This window comes from Monodelphis domestica, chromosome 7 (assembly GCF_027887165.1).
Source record: "Monodelphis domestica isolate mMonDom1 chromosome 7, mMonDom1.pri, whole genome shotgun sequence".
Classification (NCBI taxonomy): Eukaryota; Metazoa; Chordata; class Mammalia; order Didelphimorphia; family Didelphidae; genus Monodelphis; species Monodelphis domestica.
In genome coordinates, this window is record NC_077233.1 from 195,121,427 (window position 1) to 195,133,456 (window position 12,030).

Consider the following 12,030-nt stretch of genomic DNA (forward strand, 5'->3'; position numbering starts at 1 on the left):
TGCAATCCTCTTTCTTTCTTTCTTTCTTTCTTTCTTTCTTTCTTTCTTTCTTTCTTTCTTTCTTTCTTTCTTTCTTTCTGTCTGTCTGTCTGTCTGTCTTTCTTTCTTTCTTTCTTTCTTTCTCTCTCTTCTTTCTCTCTTTCTCTCTTTCTCTCTCTCTTTCTCTCTCTCTCTCTTTCTCTGTCTTTCTCTCTCTCTTTCTTTCTCTCTCTCTTTCTTTCTCTCTTTCTTTCTCTCTCTCTTTATCTCTTTCTCTCTCTCTCTTTCTCTCTTCCTCTCCTCTCCTTCTCTCCTCTCCTTCTCTCTTTCCTTCCTTCCTTCTTTCCTTCCTTCTTTCTTTCTTTCTCTCCTTCTCTCTTTCCTTCCTTCCTTCCTTCCTTCCTTGCTTCCTTCCTTGCTTCCTTCCTTCCTTCCTTGCTTGCTTCCTTCCTTCCTTCCTTTCCCTTCCTTCCTTTCCCTTCCTTCCTTCCTTTCTTCCTTTCCCTTCCTTCCTTCCTTCCTTCCTTCCTTTCTTCCTTCCTTCCTTCCTTCCTTGCTTCCTTCCTTCCTTCCTTCCTTCCTTCCTTCCTTCCTTCCTTGCTTGCTTCCTTCCTTCCTTCCTTTCCCTTCCTTCCTTTCCCTTCCTTCCTTCCTTTCTTCCTTTCCCTTCCTTCCTTTCCCTTCCTTCCTTCCTTCCTTCCTTCCTTCCTTCCTTCCTTCCTTCCTTCCTTCCTTCCTTCCTTCCTTCTTTCCTTCCTTCCTTCCTTCCTTCCTTCCTTCCTTCCTTCCTTCCTTCCTTCCTTCCTTCCTTCCTTCCTTCCTTCCTTCCTTCCTTCCTTCCTTCCTTCCTTCCTTCCTTCCTTTCCCTTCCTTCCTTCCTTTCCCTTCCTCCCTTCCTTTCCCTTCCTTTCCCTTATCTTTTGTTTTTGAATTGATACTAAAAGGGCTAGACAGTTGGAGTGAAGTGACTTGCCTAGGGTCACACAGCTAGGAAGTGTTTGAATCCAGATTTGAATCCAGAACCTTCCATTTCCAGGCCTGACTCTCTATCTACCAAGCTATTTACCTGCTCCTCAAATCTTTTTTTTTCTTTAAAGGGCCAATCTTCCATCTGATGCAAGTTGGATTGATTGGCCTGCTATCTCCCAGTGCTCTTTCCTTTTCTCCCTGGTCTTATATCATTAATCTTACCTGATTTTCTGCCCCTCTATGGATTCAAGCATTTGGAAATGGGGCAAAAGGCCACTGGATGCTATAGCTCATTTGGCTAGGTCTGGCCAAGGGACCAGGGGCTGCTGATCTCTGCTTTAAAGTAAAACATGTCAAGTCATAAGCTATGATACAGGGTTGTTTTCTTATCTTTGCCAGATATCTGTTTTTCAGTTATGGAAATATGCTTGCCACTCCCACTGTGCTCTTGGGACCATTGTTTAGGAAGACTGGACAGTATCACCACATGTCACTGTTTGCCTCTGATATTCAGCAGCAGAAACCTAATCCAGAATTTCTGGTTGTAGAGTACTTGTTCTTCTAGGGATAGTTTAAATATGTACTAGAAGATGCTGGCTACAAGTGATGGTGCTGTATCAGAAATCTAGTCATTAGTGGGAAAGAGGGAAGGGATCAAAGTGGGAGGAAGCTCCAGGGTCATGATGGTAATTGCCCAGGCTCATGGTTTCTAACTGCCATATCTCTCTCATACAGCCTCTCCTCTTCATTCACATAATCACCACCCTGGTTCAAGGTGTTGAGAATATTGTATGGTTGCCAAATTGGTCTCTTTGCCTCAAATCTCAACCCAACCCAGTCTGTCCTCCACAGAGCCACCAAAGTGGTTTTCCTAAAGTGCAGGCCTAACCATGATACTCTCAACTACTCAATAAACTTTAATGACTCTCTATTACCTCTGGAGCAAATATAAACTCCTTTGTTGGGCATTTAAAGTTCTTTACAATCTGACTCTCTCTTTTAAACCCCTACCTTTTGTCTTGGAGTCTATACTGTGAATTGGTTCCAAGGCAGAAGAGTGGCAAGGGCTAGGCAATGGGGGTTAAGTGACTTGCCCAGGGTCACACATCTGGGAAGGGTCTGAGGCCAGATTTGAACCCAGGACCTCCTGTCTCTAGGCCTGGCTCTCCATCCACTGAGCTACACAGCTGCCCCCCAATCTGACTATCTTAATGAATAAAAAGTGATTGAAGTGCTTACTTCTTGCCAGGCACTCTGCTAAGTCTAGAGATGTAAACCTAATAGAGACAAACTCCCTCAAGGAACTTACATCCCAAAAGGGGGAGACATAGATAATGGGGAATGGTGATTAGGGCAGGGTATTTTGATTTGGGGAAACACAGGGATCACTATGGGGTTATAGGGCAAATGATTGACATGCCCTCTCTAGAAGCAATGGAAGTACGAATTTGATTTCTGCCCCTAAAACAAAGATAGAAAGGGGTGGGGGCATGGTACATGGAAGGGTAAAACAGGGAGATGGGCAGAGTGAAACATGGCCAGGAGTTTGGACCCAGCTCAATGGAGTGCACTAAGAAAGTTTGTGCTCACATACTTACTTGCTGGGGCATCATGGCCCCAAGCAGGATTTCCAGGGTTGAGTGTCATAACCCCTGTAGGACATGGGATCTATAGGTCCAATTCAGGGAGTCCAGCAATGCCACGTGTCAACAGTCACTAGGGTGCAGCTGACCTCTTAAGCCTTAATTTACATGACTTGCCTTTACCCAGCCTATGGCTTACTCATATTGGCCTTGCTGTTTTCTCTACCATTTCACTGGCTGTCCACCATGATTGTATGTAGGGGCAGCTAGGTGGCTCAGTGGATAGAGTGCTGGCTAGAGTCAGAAAGACTCCTCTTCCTGAATGAATGAAAAAAAGTTAAGGGTTTTCTATGGACTAAACACTGTGCTAGGTGCTGGCCATACACAACCAATCTAAAAAATTCAAAATAATCCCTTGCCTTTAAGGAGATTATTTATTTATTTTTATTTTATTTTTTCTGAAATTAAATTAAATTTTTACTTTTTTCCCCACAGTAACATGATTCTTCTTGCCTCCCACCCCTCTTCCCTCCTTCCAGAGATGACAAACAATTCCACTGGGTTATGCATGTATTAACACTCAAAATCTATTTCCATATTATTCAGTTTTGTAAGAGCGTAATCTTAAAAGATCAGCCCACCAAATCATATGCCCATATAAATAAATAATCATATGTTTTCTTCTGTATTTCTTCTCCCACAGTTCTTTCTCTAGTTGTGGATAGTGTTCTTTCTCATGAATCCCTCAGCATTGTCCTGGATCACTGCATTGCGTTTAGTAGCAAAGTCTATTTTTTTTAATTCTTTTTTTTTAAAATATATTTTATTTGATCATTTCCAATCATTATTCATTTAAAGACATAGATCATTTTCTTTTCCTCCCCCCCACCCCCCATAGCCGACGCGTAAATCCACTGGGCATTACATGTTTTCTTGATTTGAACCCATTGCTATGTTGATAATATTTGCATTAGAGTGTTCATTTAGAGTCTATCCTCTGTCATGTCCCCTCAACCGCTGTATTCAGGCAGTTGCTTTTCCTCGGTGTTTCCACTCCCATAGTTTATCCTTTGCTTATGAATAGTGTTTTTTTCTCCTAGATCCCTGCAAATTGTTCAGGGACATTACACCGCCACTAATGGAGAAGTCCATTACGTTCGATTATACCACAGTGTGTCAGTCTCTGTGTACAATGTTCTCCTGGTTCTGCTCCTCTCGCTCTGCATCACTTCCTGGAGGTTGTTCCAGTCTCCATGGAATTCCTCCACTTTATTATTCCTTTGAGCACAATAATATTCCATCACCAACATATACCACAATTTGTTCAGCCATTCCCCAATTGAGGGGCATCCCCTCGTTTTCCAGTTTTTGGCCACCACAAAGAACGCAGCTATGAATATTTTTGTACAAGTCTTTTTCCTTATTATCTCTTTGGGGTACAGACCCAGCAGTGCTATGGCTGGATCAAAGGGTAGATATTCTTTTGTCGCCCTTTGGGCATAGTTCCAAATTGCCCTCCAGAATGGTTGGATCAATTCACAACTCCACCAGCAATGAATTAATGTCCCTACTTAGTTGCAAAGTCTATTACACTTGATCATCCTGCACTTTCAATTACTGTGTATAATGCTTTTAAGGAGTTTATTTATGCACAAATAGCTATAGACAACACATGGAGGGCAATGGTGACCAGGGAAGAGCTTTTTAGACTGGAAAACCAATGGAATGATTGGAGCTCTGGAGGACTAGATTGACTCACCTTTTCTAGGAGCAGTGGAATTGTAACTTGGCTTCCTGCCGAGCCTGGGGAGTTTTATGTGCTGCTGTGTCTACAGAGAGAAGCACACTTATTTGTTGATGGAGGAGATGAACAAAATGCAGCATATTTGTGTAAGGAATTTACTGAGTTTGTTCCAGAGCTTCTTCAGGCAGCTATGTGGATAAAGGGTATTCTAAGGAGGCAAAGGATAAAGACTTGAAAATAGCAAACATGCATGGGAAGCTGGTCCCAGCACATCTCTGGACTGATTTGAAATTCTAAAGACTGCTAGAATTTTCCCTGGCTGAGAATATTTTTTCTGCCTTGTTTTGAGTTAAGATTTCATCTTTCTCCTAGCTTCAGAGCTTGTTCCGTCTCATGCATTTGCCAATATATTTTAAAGTCTAAATAATTCCTACATTTTCTGTTTAGTATTTTGCTTGGATAATGAGTTTACTCCACAGTTGCTATTTCTAATGGTCTTTTGTATAATTGGCATTTAGTGGGAAGGAGTTAAAATGTCAAGTCCAGAGAGTGAAGAGACAGGATGAGAGGTCAAAAGATGGCTGAGGTGAGATCAAAGGATCTAGTTGAAAGGATCTTGGTGGCCATCTAGTCCATCTCATTAAGATTTTTTATTGATTTTTAAACATTTGTCTTCATTTTCTAAAATATTTCTCTCTTTCCTAGCGGATGACTCCTCTCTTGTTACTGTCCCCTTCTCCCCCCAAAATGGGGAAAAATGTAGTTCAGTAAAGCCAAAGAATTCATTAACTGAATCTGACAGTATAGGTAATATTCCACACCCATAGTCTATTGCCTCTTCTCTAGGGCCAGACTTTGCCTTGTTGCATTCATTATATACATTGTTTTTCTGGTTCTGTTAGCACCACTCTTCATCAGTGCATATAGGTCTTCCCCACTTTCTCATATTCATTACTTCTCATGGTACAGTATATTCTATTACATGCATGTTCAACACTTTGTGTAACCCTTCACCAAATGATAGAAATCTGCCCCCTCCTATAAAAGTGGTGCTACGAATGTGTTCTTATATATGGGATCTTCTTTCTGTCTTTGACCTAACTGGGGAGAGTATGATAAATACCTACTTACCTGAAAACAAACAAACCAACCCTACATGAGGGCAGGCGGGGAAGACTATGGAGGGGGCAGCTAGCCAGACCTGGGGATAGATAGGAGGTATTGGATTCAAATCTGGCCTCAGACACTTCCCAGCTGTGTGACCCTGGGCAAGTCACTTAGTCTCCATTGCCTAGCCCTTACCTCTCTTCTGCCTTGGAACCAATACATAGTATTGATTCTAAGAAGGAAGGTGAGGGTTTTTAAAAAAAGAATATGGACACTTAAGTCACTTTCCTGGCATGATTCCAAATTGCTTTCCATAATGGATGGACCAAAGTCACAGCTTCTCCAGGAGTGTCTTAGGGTGTGCCTGCCTCTCTTTCTGTAGCTGACACTGTAGCCCAGTGCTGCTTATTCCCCTCTTTGTCATTCTCAGCATGAGATGAAACTTCAGTCATTTGGGTTTTATTGGTGTTACTCCTTGTTATTTAGAATAATCTTTCATGTACTAAATCTCTCATTTTACAGATACAATTCAACTGAGAGCAAGCGTCAAAAAGTGGAGTGTACCAGAGTTGGTGTTCTTTCCTTTGACTTTCTGGGGTTTTGATTCCGCTCCAGCAGGCCCTCACCCCAATAATCCTCTGCTCTGAGATTTCTGGCCGCTGCATGGGGATCTTCATGGTTTAATGACCTCTGGACTCATACAAATTGGTTGATTTTTCTTTGGTTGGTTTAGATTGGTCGGCTGATCATCGGCCAGAATGGCATCTTGTCCACACCTGCTGTTTCATGTATTATCAGGAAGATCAAAGCAGCTGGTGGAATCATTCTTACTGCCAGTCATTGCCCTGGAGGACCAGGGGGAGAGTTTGGAGTCAAGTTTAACGTTTCTAATGGAGGTAGGTAGTCCTAAATGAATGGAACACATTTGTATAACTGAAATTCTGTGAAATGGGTCGATATATACGACTTGACTCTTTCCCCCTTAATAGTTGGTTAACAAACATTTATTGAGTATCTGCTATATGCCATTATGTAAAGTGCAGGGAATGTAAAAAAAAAGTCTAATCATCATCTCTGCCCTTAAGGAGATCACAGTGTAAATGGGAGATCCCTAATAGCTCTAATAAGTTCTCATAATTTTAGAGCTGAGAGGGATTTTAGAAATTACCTAGTGTGGAAATTCTTAACCTTTTTTGTTTGTATCATAGACTGTTTGGCAGTCCTGGTGAAGTCTATGGGCCCTTTTTATTTTATTTATTTATTTATTTATTTATTTATCTATTTATTTATTCATTCATTCATTCATTCATTTATTTATTTATTTATTTATTTATTTATTTATTTATTTATCTATTCATTTATTTGTTTGTTTATTTAATTTTTTTTAAACCCTTACCTTCCATCTTGGAATCAATACTGTGTACTGGCTCCAAGGCAGAAGAGTGGTAAGGGCTAGACAATAGGGGTCAAGTGACTTGCCCAGGGTCACACAGCTGAGAAGTGTCTGAGGCCAGATTTGAACCTAGGACCTCCCTTCTCTAGGCCTGGCTCTCCATCCACTGAGCTACCAAGAGTATTTGGGGGCAGCTGGGTGGCTCAGTGGATGGAGAGCCAGACCTAGAGACGGGAGGTCCTAGGTTCAAATCTGGTATCAGACACTTCCCAGCTGTGTGACCCTGGGCAAGTCACTTGACCCCCATTGCCTAGCCCTTACCACTCTTCTGCCTTGGAGCCAGTACACAGTATTGATTCCAAGATGGAAGGTAAGGGTTTAAAAAAAAACAAAAAACAAATGAACAAAAAACCCCTCTCTTGCTTTCTGTTTTAGAATCAATACTAAGTATTTCTTCCAAGGTAGAAGAGTGGTAAAGGGCTAGACAATTGGGGTTAAGTGACTTGTCCAGGGTTACACAGCTAGGAAATATCTAAGGTCAAATTTGAACCCAGGATCTCCTATCTCTAAGCCTGACTCTCTATCCCCTGAGCTACTTAGCTTACCCCAAGTTTTTGGATTCTTGTGAATAATATTTTTAAATGTTTAAAATGAAATACATAGGATTATAAAAGAAATTAATTACATTGAATTAAATTTATTATCAAAACATTTCTTAAAAATCCACGGACCCCAGGTTAAGAACTCTCAATGTAGTTCCAACCCTTCTAATCCTCACAATGACCCTTTCAAGTAGGTACAATATAGCAATATTATTATTCCCATTATCTAGTGCAGGAAACCTTGACAGAGACAGACACTAATGAATTTGTTTATGATCACAAAGCTAGTAAAGGCCAGTGCTAGGATCGGAACCCACATCTCTCCTGATTGTTCAGTCCTGGGTTTTTTTTCCCACTAATAGAATTACACCTAACAGGCAAACTGTAGTAGTCATTGGCAGGAGATGTAGATTAGACAGTTATTTCCTTGGAGGCATGAGCGGCTTCTTCAGTGACTCTTGAGAGCCAAATGATGAACTGTAAAGAGCAATCGACCTAAGTCAGACTTCTGAAGTGGTGGCCTCAGAGCCCCTTTAGGCTTTCGAGGACCCTAAAGAACGTGTGCTTACTGTGCTAACAGCCATTAGCTATGCGCCGACGTAGTCACAATATACTTACATACAATAGCCTACGTTGGCTAGGTGGCCTGGGGACGCTTCATGGCGCACAGCCAATATCTCCCTAAACCCACTGACCAGAAGTGCCGTGGAGCCGAGGCTCAGCACTCTATCACCGAAATCCCCACCTGCCTCTAACACAGGCTTCATATGTAGAACAAGGTCTATAAGGGCCAGGGTCGGGATTTTAATCTTTATGTGACGGGGAAAGGGGAGCCATCGGAACGTTGCAGGAGGTACTAGGACTAGAATTATACTGTAGAAAAATTAACCTGGAGGCTAAATGTATGACGGATTGGAGGGGGGGAAAGATCAGACATGGGAGGAACTTAGAATAACGGTGAAATTGTCAGGACCTGAACGAGGGTGTTGACAAATGCAATGAACAAGAGGGCGTGTGAAATACTTTTGCAAAAGAAGAATGAACTGGATGTCCTAACTCTATGTAGAAATCGAGAGAGGCAATAAAGATGGCTGATAGTTTTAGCCTGGGTGACAAGGAAGATACTGGTGTTATTAACAGAAATAAGACCATGGGAGAAGCCTCAAGGAAAAGGAAGCTGATCAATTTTGTGAAAGACTGAATTTGAGGTATAGATGGTACACCTAGGTTCAAAACCCCCCGGAAGTGCTGAACAGGAGCCCCGGAGTGAGATGTCTCCATATAGAGGTGAGAGTTGAAGGCACGGGAGTGGATGAAGTCACCTTGGAGACAAAATATGAAGCAGAAGGAGCCAGAAGCAGAACCTGGAAAGGCTAACAATGAAGGGTCAAGAGAAGAGGAGTCAGCTGAGAAAGAAGGAATAATCACAATGGTAGGAGAATTGGGCCAGTGCAGGGTCAGAAAAACCTAGGGAGGATGATGCCGGGGTTAAGGCACCAGAAGACTGAGGGAAAAGAAAGACTGAGGTTGATAACGAAAAAACTGAAAGTTGTTTCAATAAAAAAGTGGAGGACAAAGATGAGAATACAAGGAATTCAGGGATGAAAGGATGGTAAGGATATGGAGGAAATACGTGTAGATCACTCTTTATGGGAGTTTGGCAATTAAATAAAAGCAAGATTGGATAATAGTATGAAGAGGCAGCAGCATTGAAGATATATATATATATATATTTTTATATATTTATATATATATATGTATATTTTCTCAATAAGAACAGAGAAGATTAGGTAGAAGGTAAGGAGCCAGTGAAGGAGTGGTTAAAACAAAAGCTTAATTTTTTTTTAAGTCATGGATCCCTCTGTTGGTATGGCATATGTATATATATATGTGTGTGTGTGTGTGTGTGTATATATATATACACATATATATATATCTCCTTTCTCAGATTGTTTTTAAATGCATAATATAAAATATACAGGATTATGAAGTAAATTATATTGAAACAAAGTTTTAAAATATATTTTAAAAATGTCATGAGCCTCAAGGGGACATGGGTTAAAGATTTAAGAAAAAGAGCATAATTGATGGAGCAAGATGTCATTGGAGGCAGAATGGGGCCAAACACATGTAGGGGAAGGGATTAATCTTGGAAAGGAGGAGAGAGGTTAGATGAGGTTGTAGAGAGATTTTGAGGTGGCTAGGAGAGAGATTATAGGAGATGGCATTAATCTGAGTAAATTAAGAAGCAAGATTGGCTACTGAAAGTGGGGGGGGGGCTCAGGGAGGAGTAGCCACTGGGTATTTCTGTTATGGAATCATCAGAGTTAACTCTTGCTCTATACCTTTTCCCTTGGTAGAATCATCCACTTTCATGGATTCATTGATCACTTCTATCCAGATGATTCCCAAATCAGTGTGCTGTGTGTAAGCTTCACCTCTTCCATGAACTCTGGGCCCATTTTTCTAATTGCCTTTTGGATTTTTCTACCTCTGTGTTCTGATGGTGACTCAAATTAGTATGGACAAAATTGAACCCATCATCTTCTCTCAAAAAACCTGCTCTTTCCCACCCCTCCAAATTCCCCAGTTTTCCTGATGGCACCACCATTTCCCAGCCCTAGATTTCAAATCTTAGTCCCTTTGGAGCTATTCTTTCTTGTTCTTAAATCCTGTTCCCTGCCATGGCCTATTGATTCTACTTTTACAATGTCTCTTGCCTTTGTTCCTTTTTCCTCTTCTCTCAATTCACAATGTTGCCACTAGTTTAAGCCCTTATCATGCCTTTCTTCTGAACTGGTCCCTCCACCTCTATTCTTTTCTCTCTCTAATCATTTTTTTTTATATAGCAGGTAAAACAATTCTCTTGAGGCACAGGTCTGACTGTGTTACTTTCCTACACAAAAATCTTCAGTTGCACTCCATTACTTCTGTAATAAAACATATCCTAGGGCAGCTGGGTAGTTCAGTAGATCAAGAGCCAGGCGTAGACACAGGAGGTCCTGGGTTTAAATATGGCCTGAGACACTTCCTAACTATGTGACCCTGGGCAAGTCACTGAACACCCACCTATTGCTAGCCTTTACCACTCTTCTGCCTTAGAACCAACACACAGTATTGATTCTAAGACTGAAGTGAAGGGTTTAAAAATATACTCTTTAGCTTACTATTTAAAGCCACCTTCAGTTTGGTTTTTAATGACCTTTCCAACTTCATTTCATGATACTCCTCTGTATGTCCTCTACCTTGAAGCCAAGATGGATTACTGGTTATTCCCTGAATTTAATAGTCCTTCTCCATTTGTTTGGGCATTCCTTTCTCATCCCCGTTGTTGTAATCATTCCTTTCAACGCTCAGCCCAGGTGCCATTTGCTATGTAGAATGTAGGCTATTTGAAGGCAAAACCTTTTCCATTCTTGTATTTATATATTGACACCCATCCATCACACCCTGCGCTATAGCATGTTTCCCTGGGTGCTTGTCATATGCCCCTTACCTCCTTGGGGTGGGGAGAGTGCCTTTTCAAGAAATCTGTAAACCTGCAGGTCCTGGCACAATACTTTTCCATATTAGGGGCTTAGTATTTGAATGAATGGGAAGCAGTGCAGTCTCAGATGGGTTAAGTCACATGAATTTGCAGTGGACCCACCAGAAGACTTTTGTGACTTTCTTTAGGAAAGTTGGACATTTTGAACAGAGAACACTGGAAGCAAGTGATGAGGGTATCAGAAGGTCAAGGTTAGTGAATGTTAACTGGAACATCCCTTAACTACCATTCTAACCGAATGCCTCACTGTGGTGTGGAAGGAGATGACTAAGTACTTAAAGATTTTGCCAAAAGAATACCAGGGTTGGCTGGTTCTACCAAGCTGGAAAAGCTTTGAATAAGGACTGGGGGTGGAAGGGGGCACAAAACATTGCTGTGGGAGGACTAGACAAGTGAAATTCAGAGAAATCCATTGCCAGGTTGGCTGCAGAATGATGCAATTTTTTGGACTCTAGAATCGCGTAAGTTACAAAGGAGTTGTTATCTGGGTCACTGGAAGTAGCACCTACACTGGCAAGCCCATAACATCGGAAGGGTCTACATAGAACAATAAAGACTCATAGAATATTAGGGCTGGAGTCTTAAAAGGTCATCTAGTCCATAAACATTCCTCATGACATCGTGCAAATATGTACAGCTTGCGCCGTCCTGCTAATCCTGCTCTGGGCATGAGAAATCGGTCGTGACTTTGGCATCAATATTCAGCCAGAAATATTTTTTAAAAACATGGATCATCCCAAAGAACACAGTATATTGGGTAGGGGCCAAGGAGAGATTAATACATTCTCTTATCCAGCAACCACAAAAACAAACACATAAACAAAGAAACCCCAACACACTTTTCTAATTTTTTGAAGAAAAAAAGGAATGGAGTGAAGGAGGGGGATTGGGAGTTGTTCTCTGGTTTCCACAGTCTTCCTGTGTGGGTAACCAGTTCAGGAAGGATCTTGGCCAGCAAACCAATAGCCCTCCAGTACAGCATTAAGAGTATTTGGTTTGCATTTACACGTTCTGAGATTAAATATAGACTCCTCCATTTTCTACCTTTGGGCAAGTCACACAGCCTCAATTTCCCTTCTCTACAAAATGAGATCTTGTAACAAGAT

General features: G+C 41.4%; 1 protein-coding gene across 1 annotated transcript in view; it reads left to right on the forward strand.

Moving 5' to 3' along the window:
* PGM5 (phosphoglucomutase 5) overlaps positions 1-12,030 on the forward strand; it is a 242,042-nt gene that overhangs the window by 24,238 nt on the left and 205,774 nt on the right. Inside the window, exon 2 of the mRNA XM_001365519.4 lies at positions 6,116-6,278. Coding sequence (XP_001365556.2) covers positions 6,116-6,278 — 163 coding nt within the window. The remainder of the gene's footprint in view (positions 1-6,115; positions 6,279-12,030) is intronic.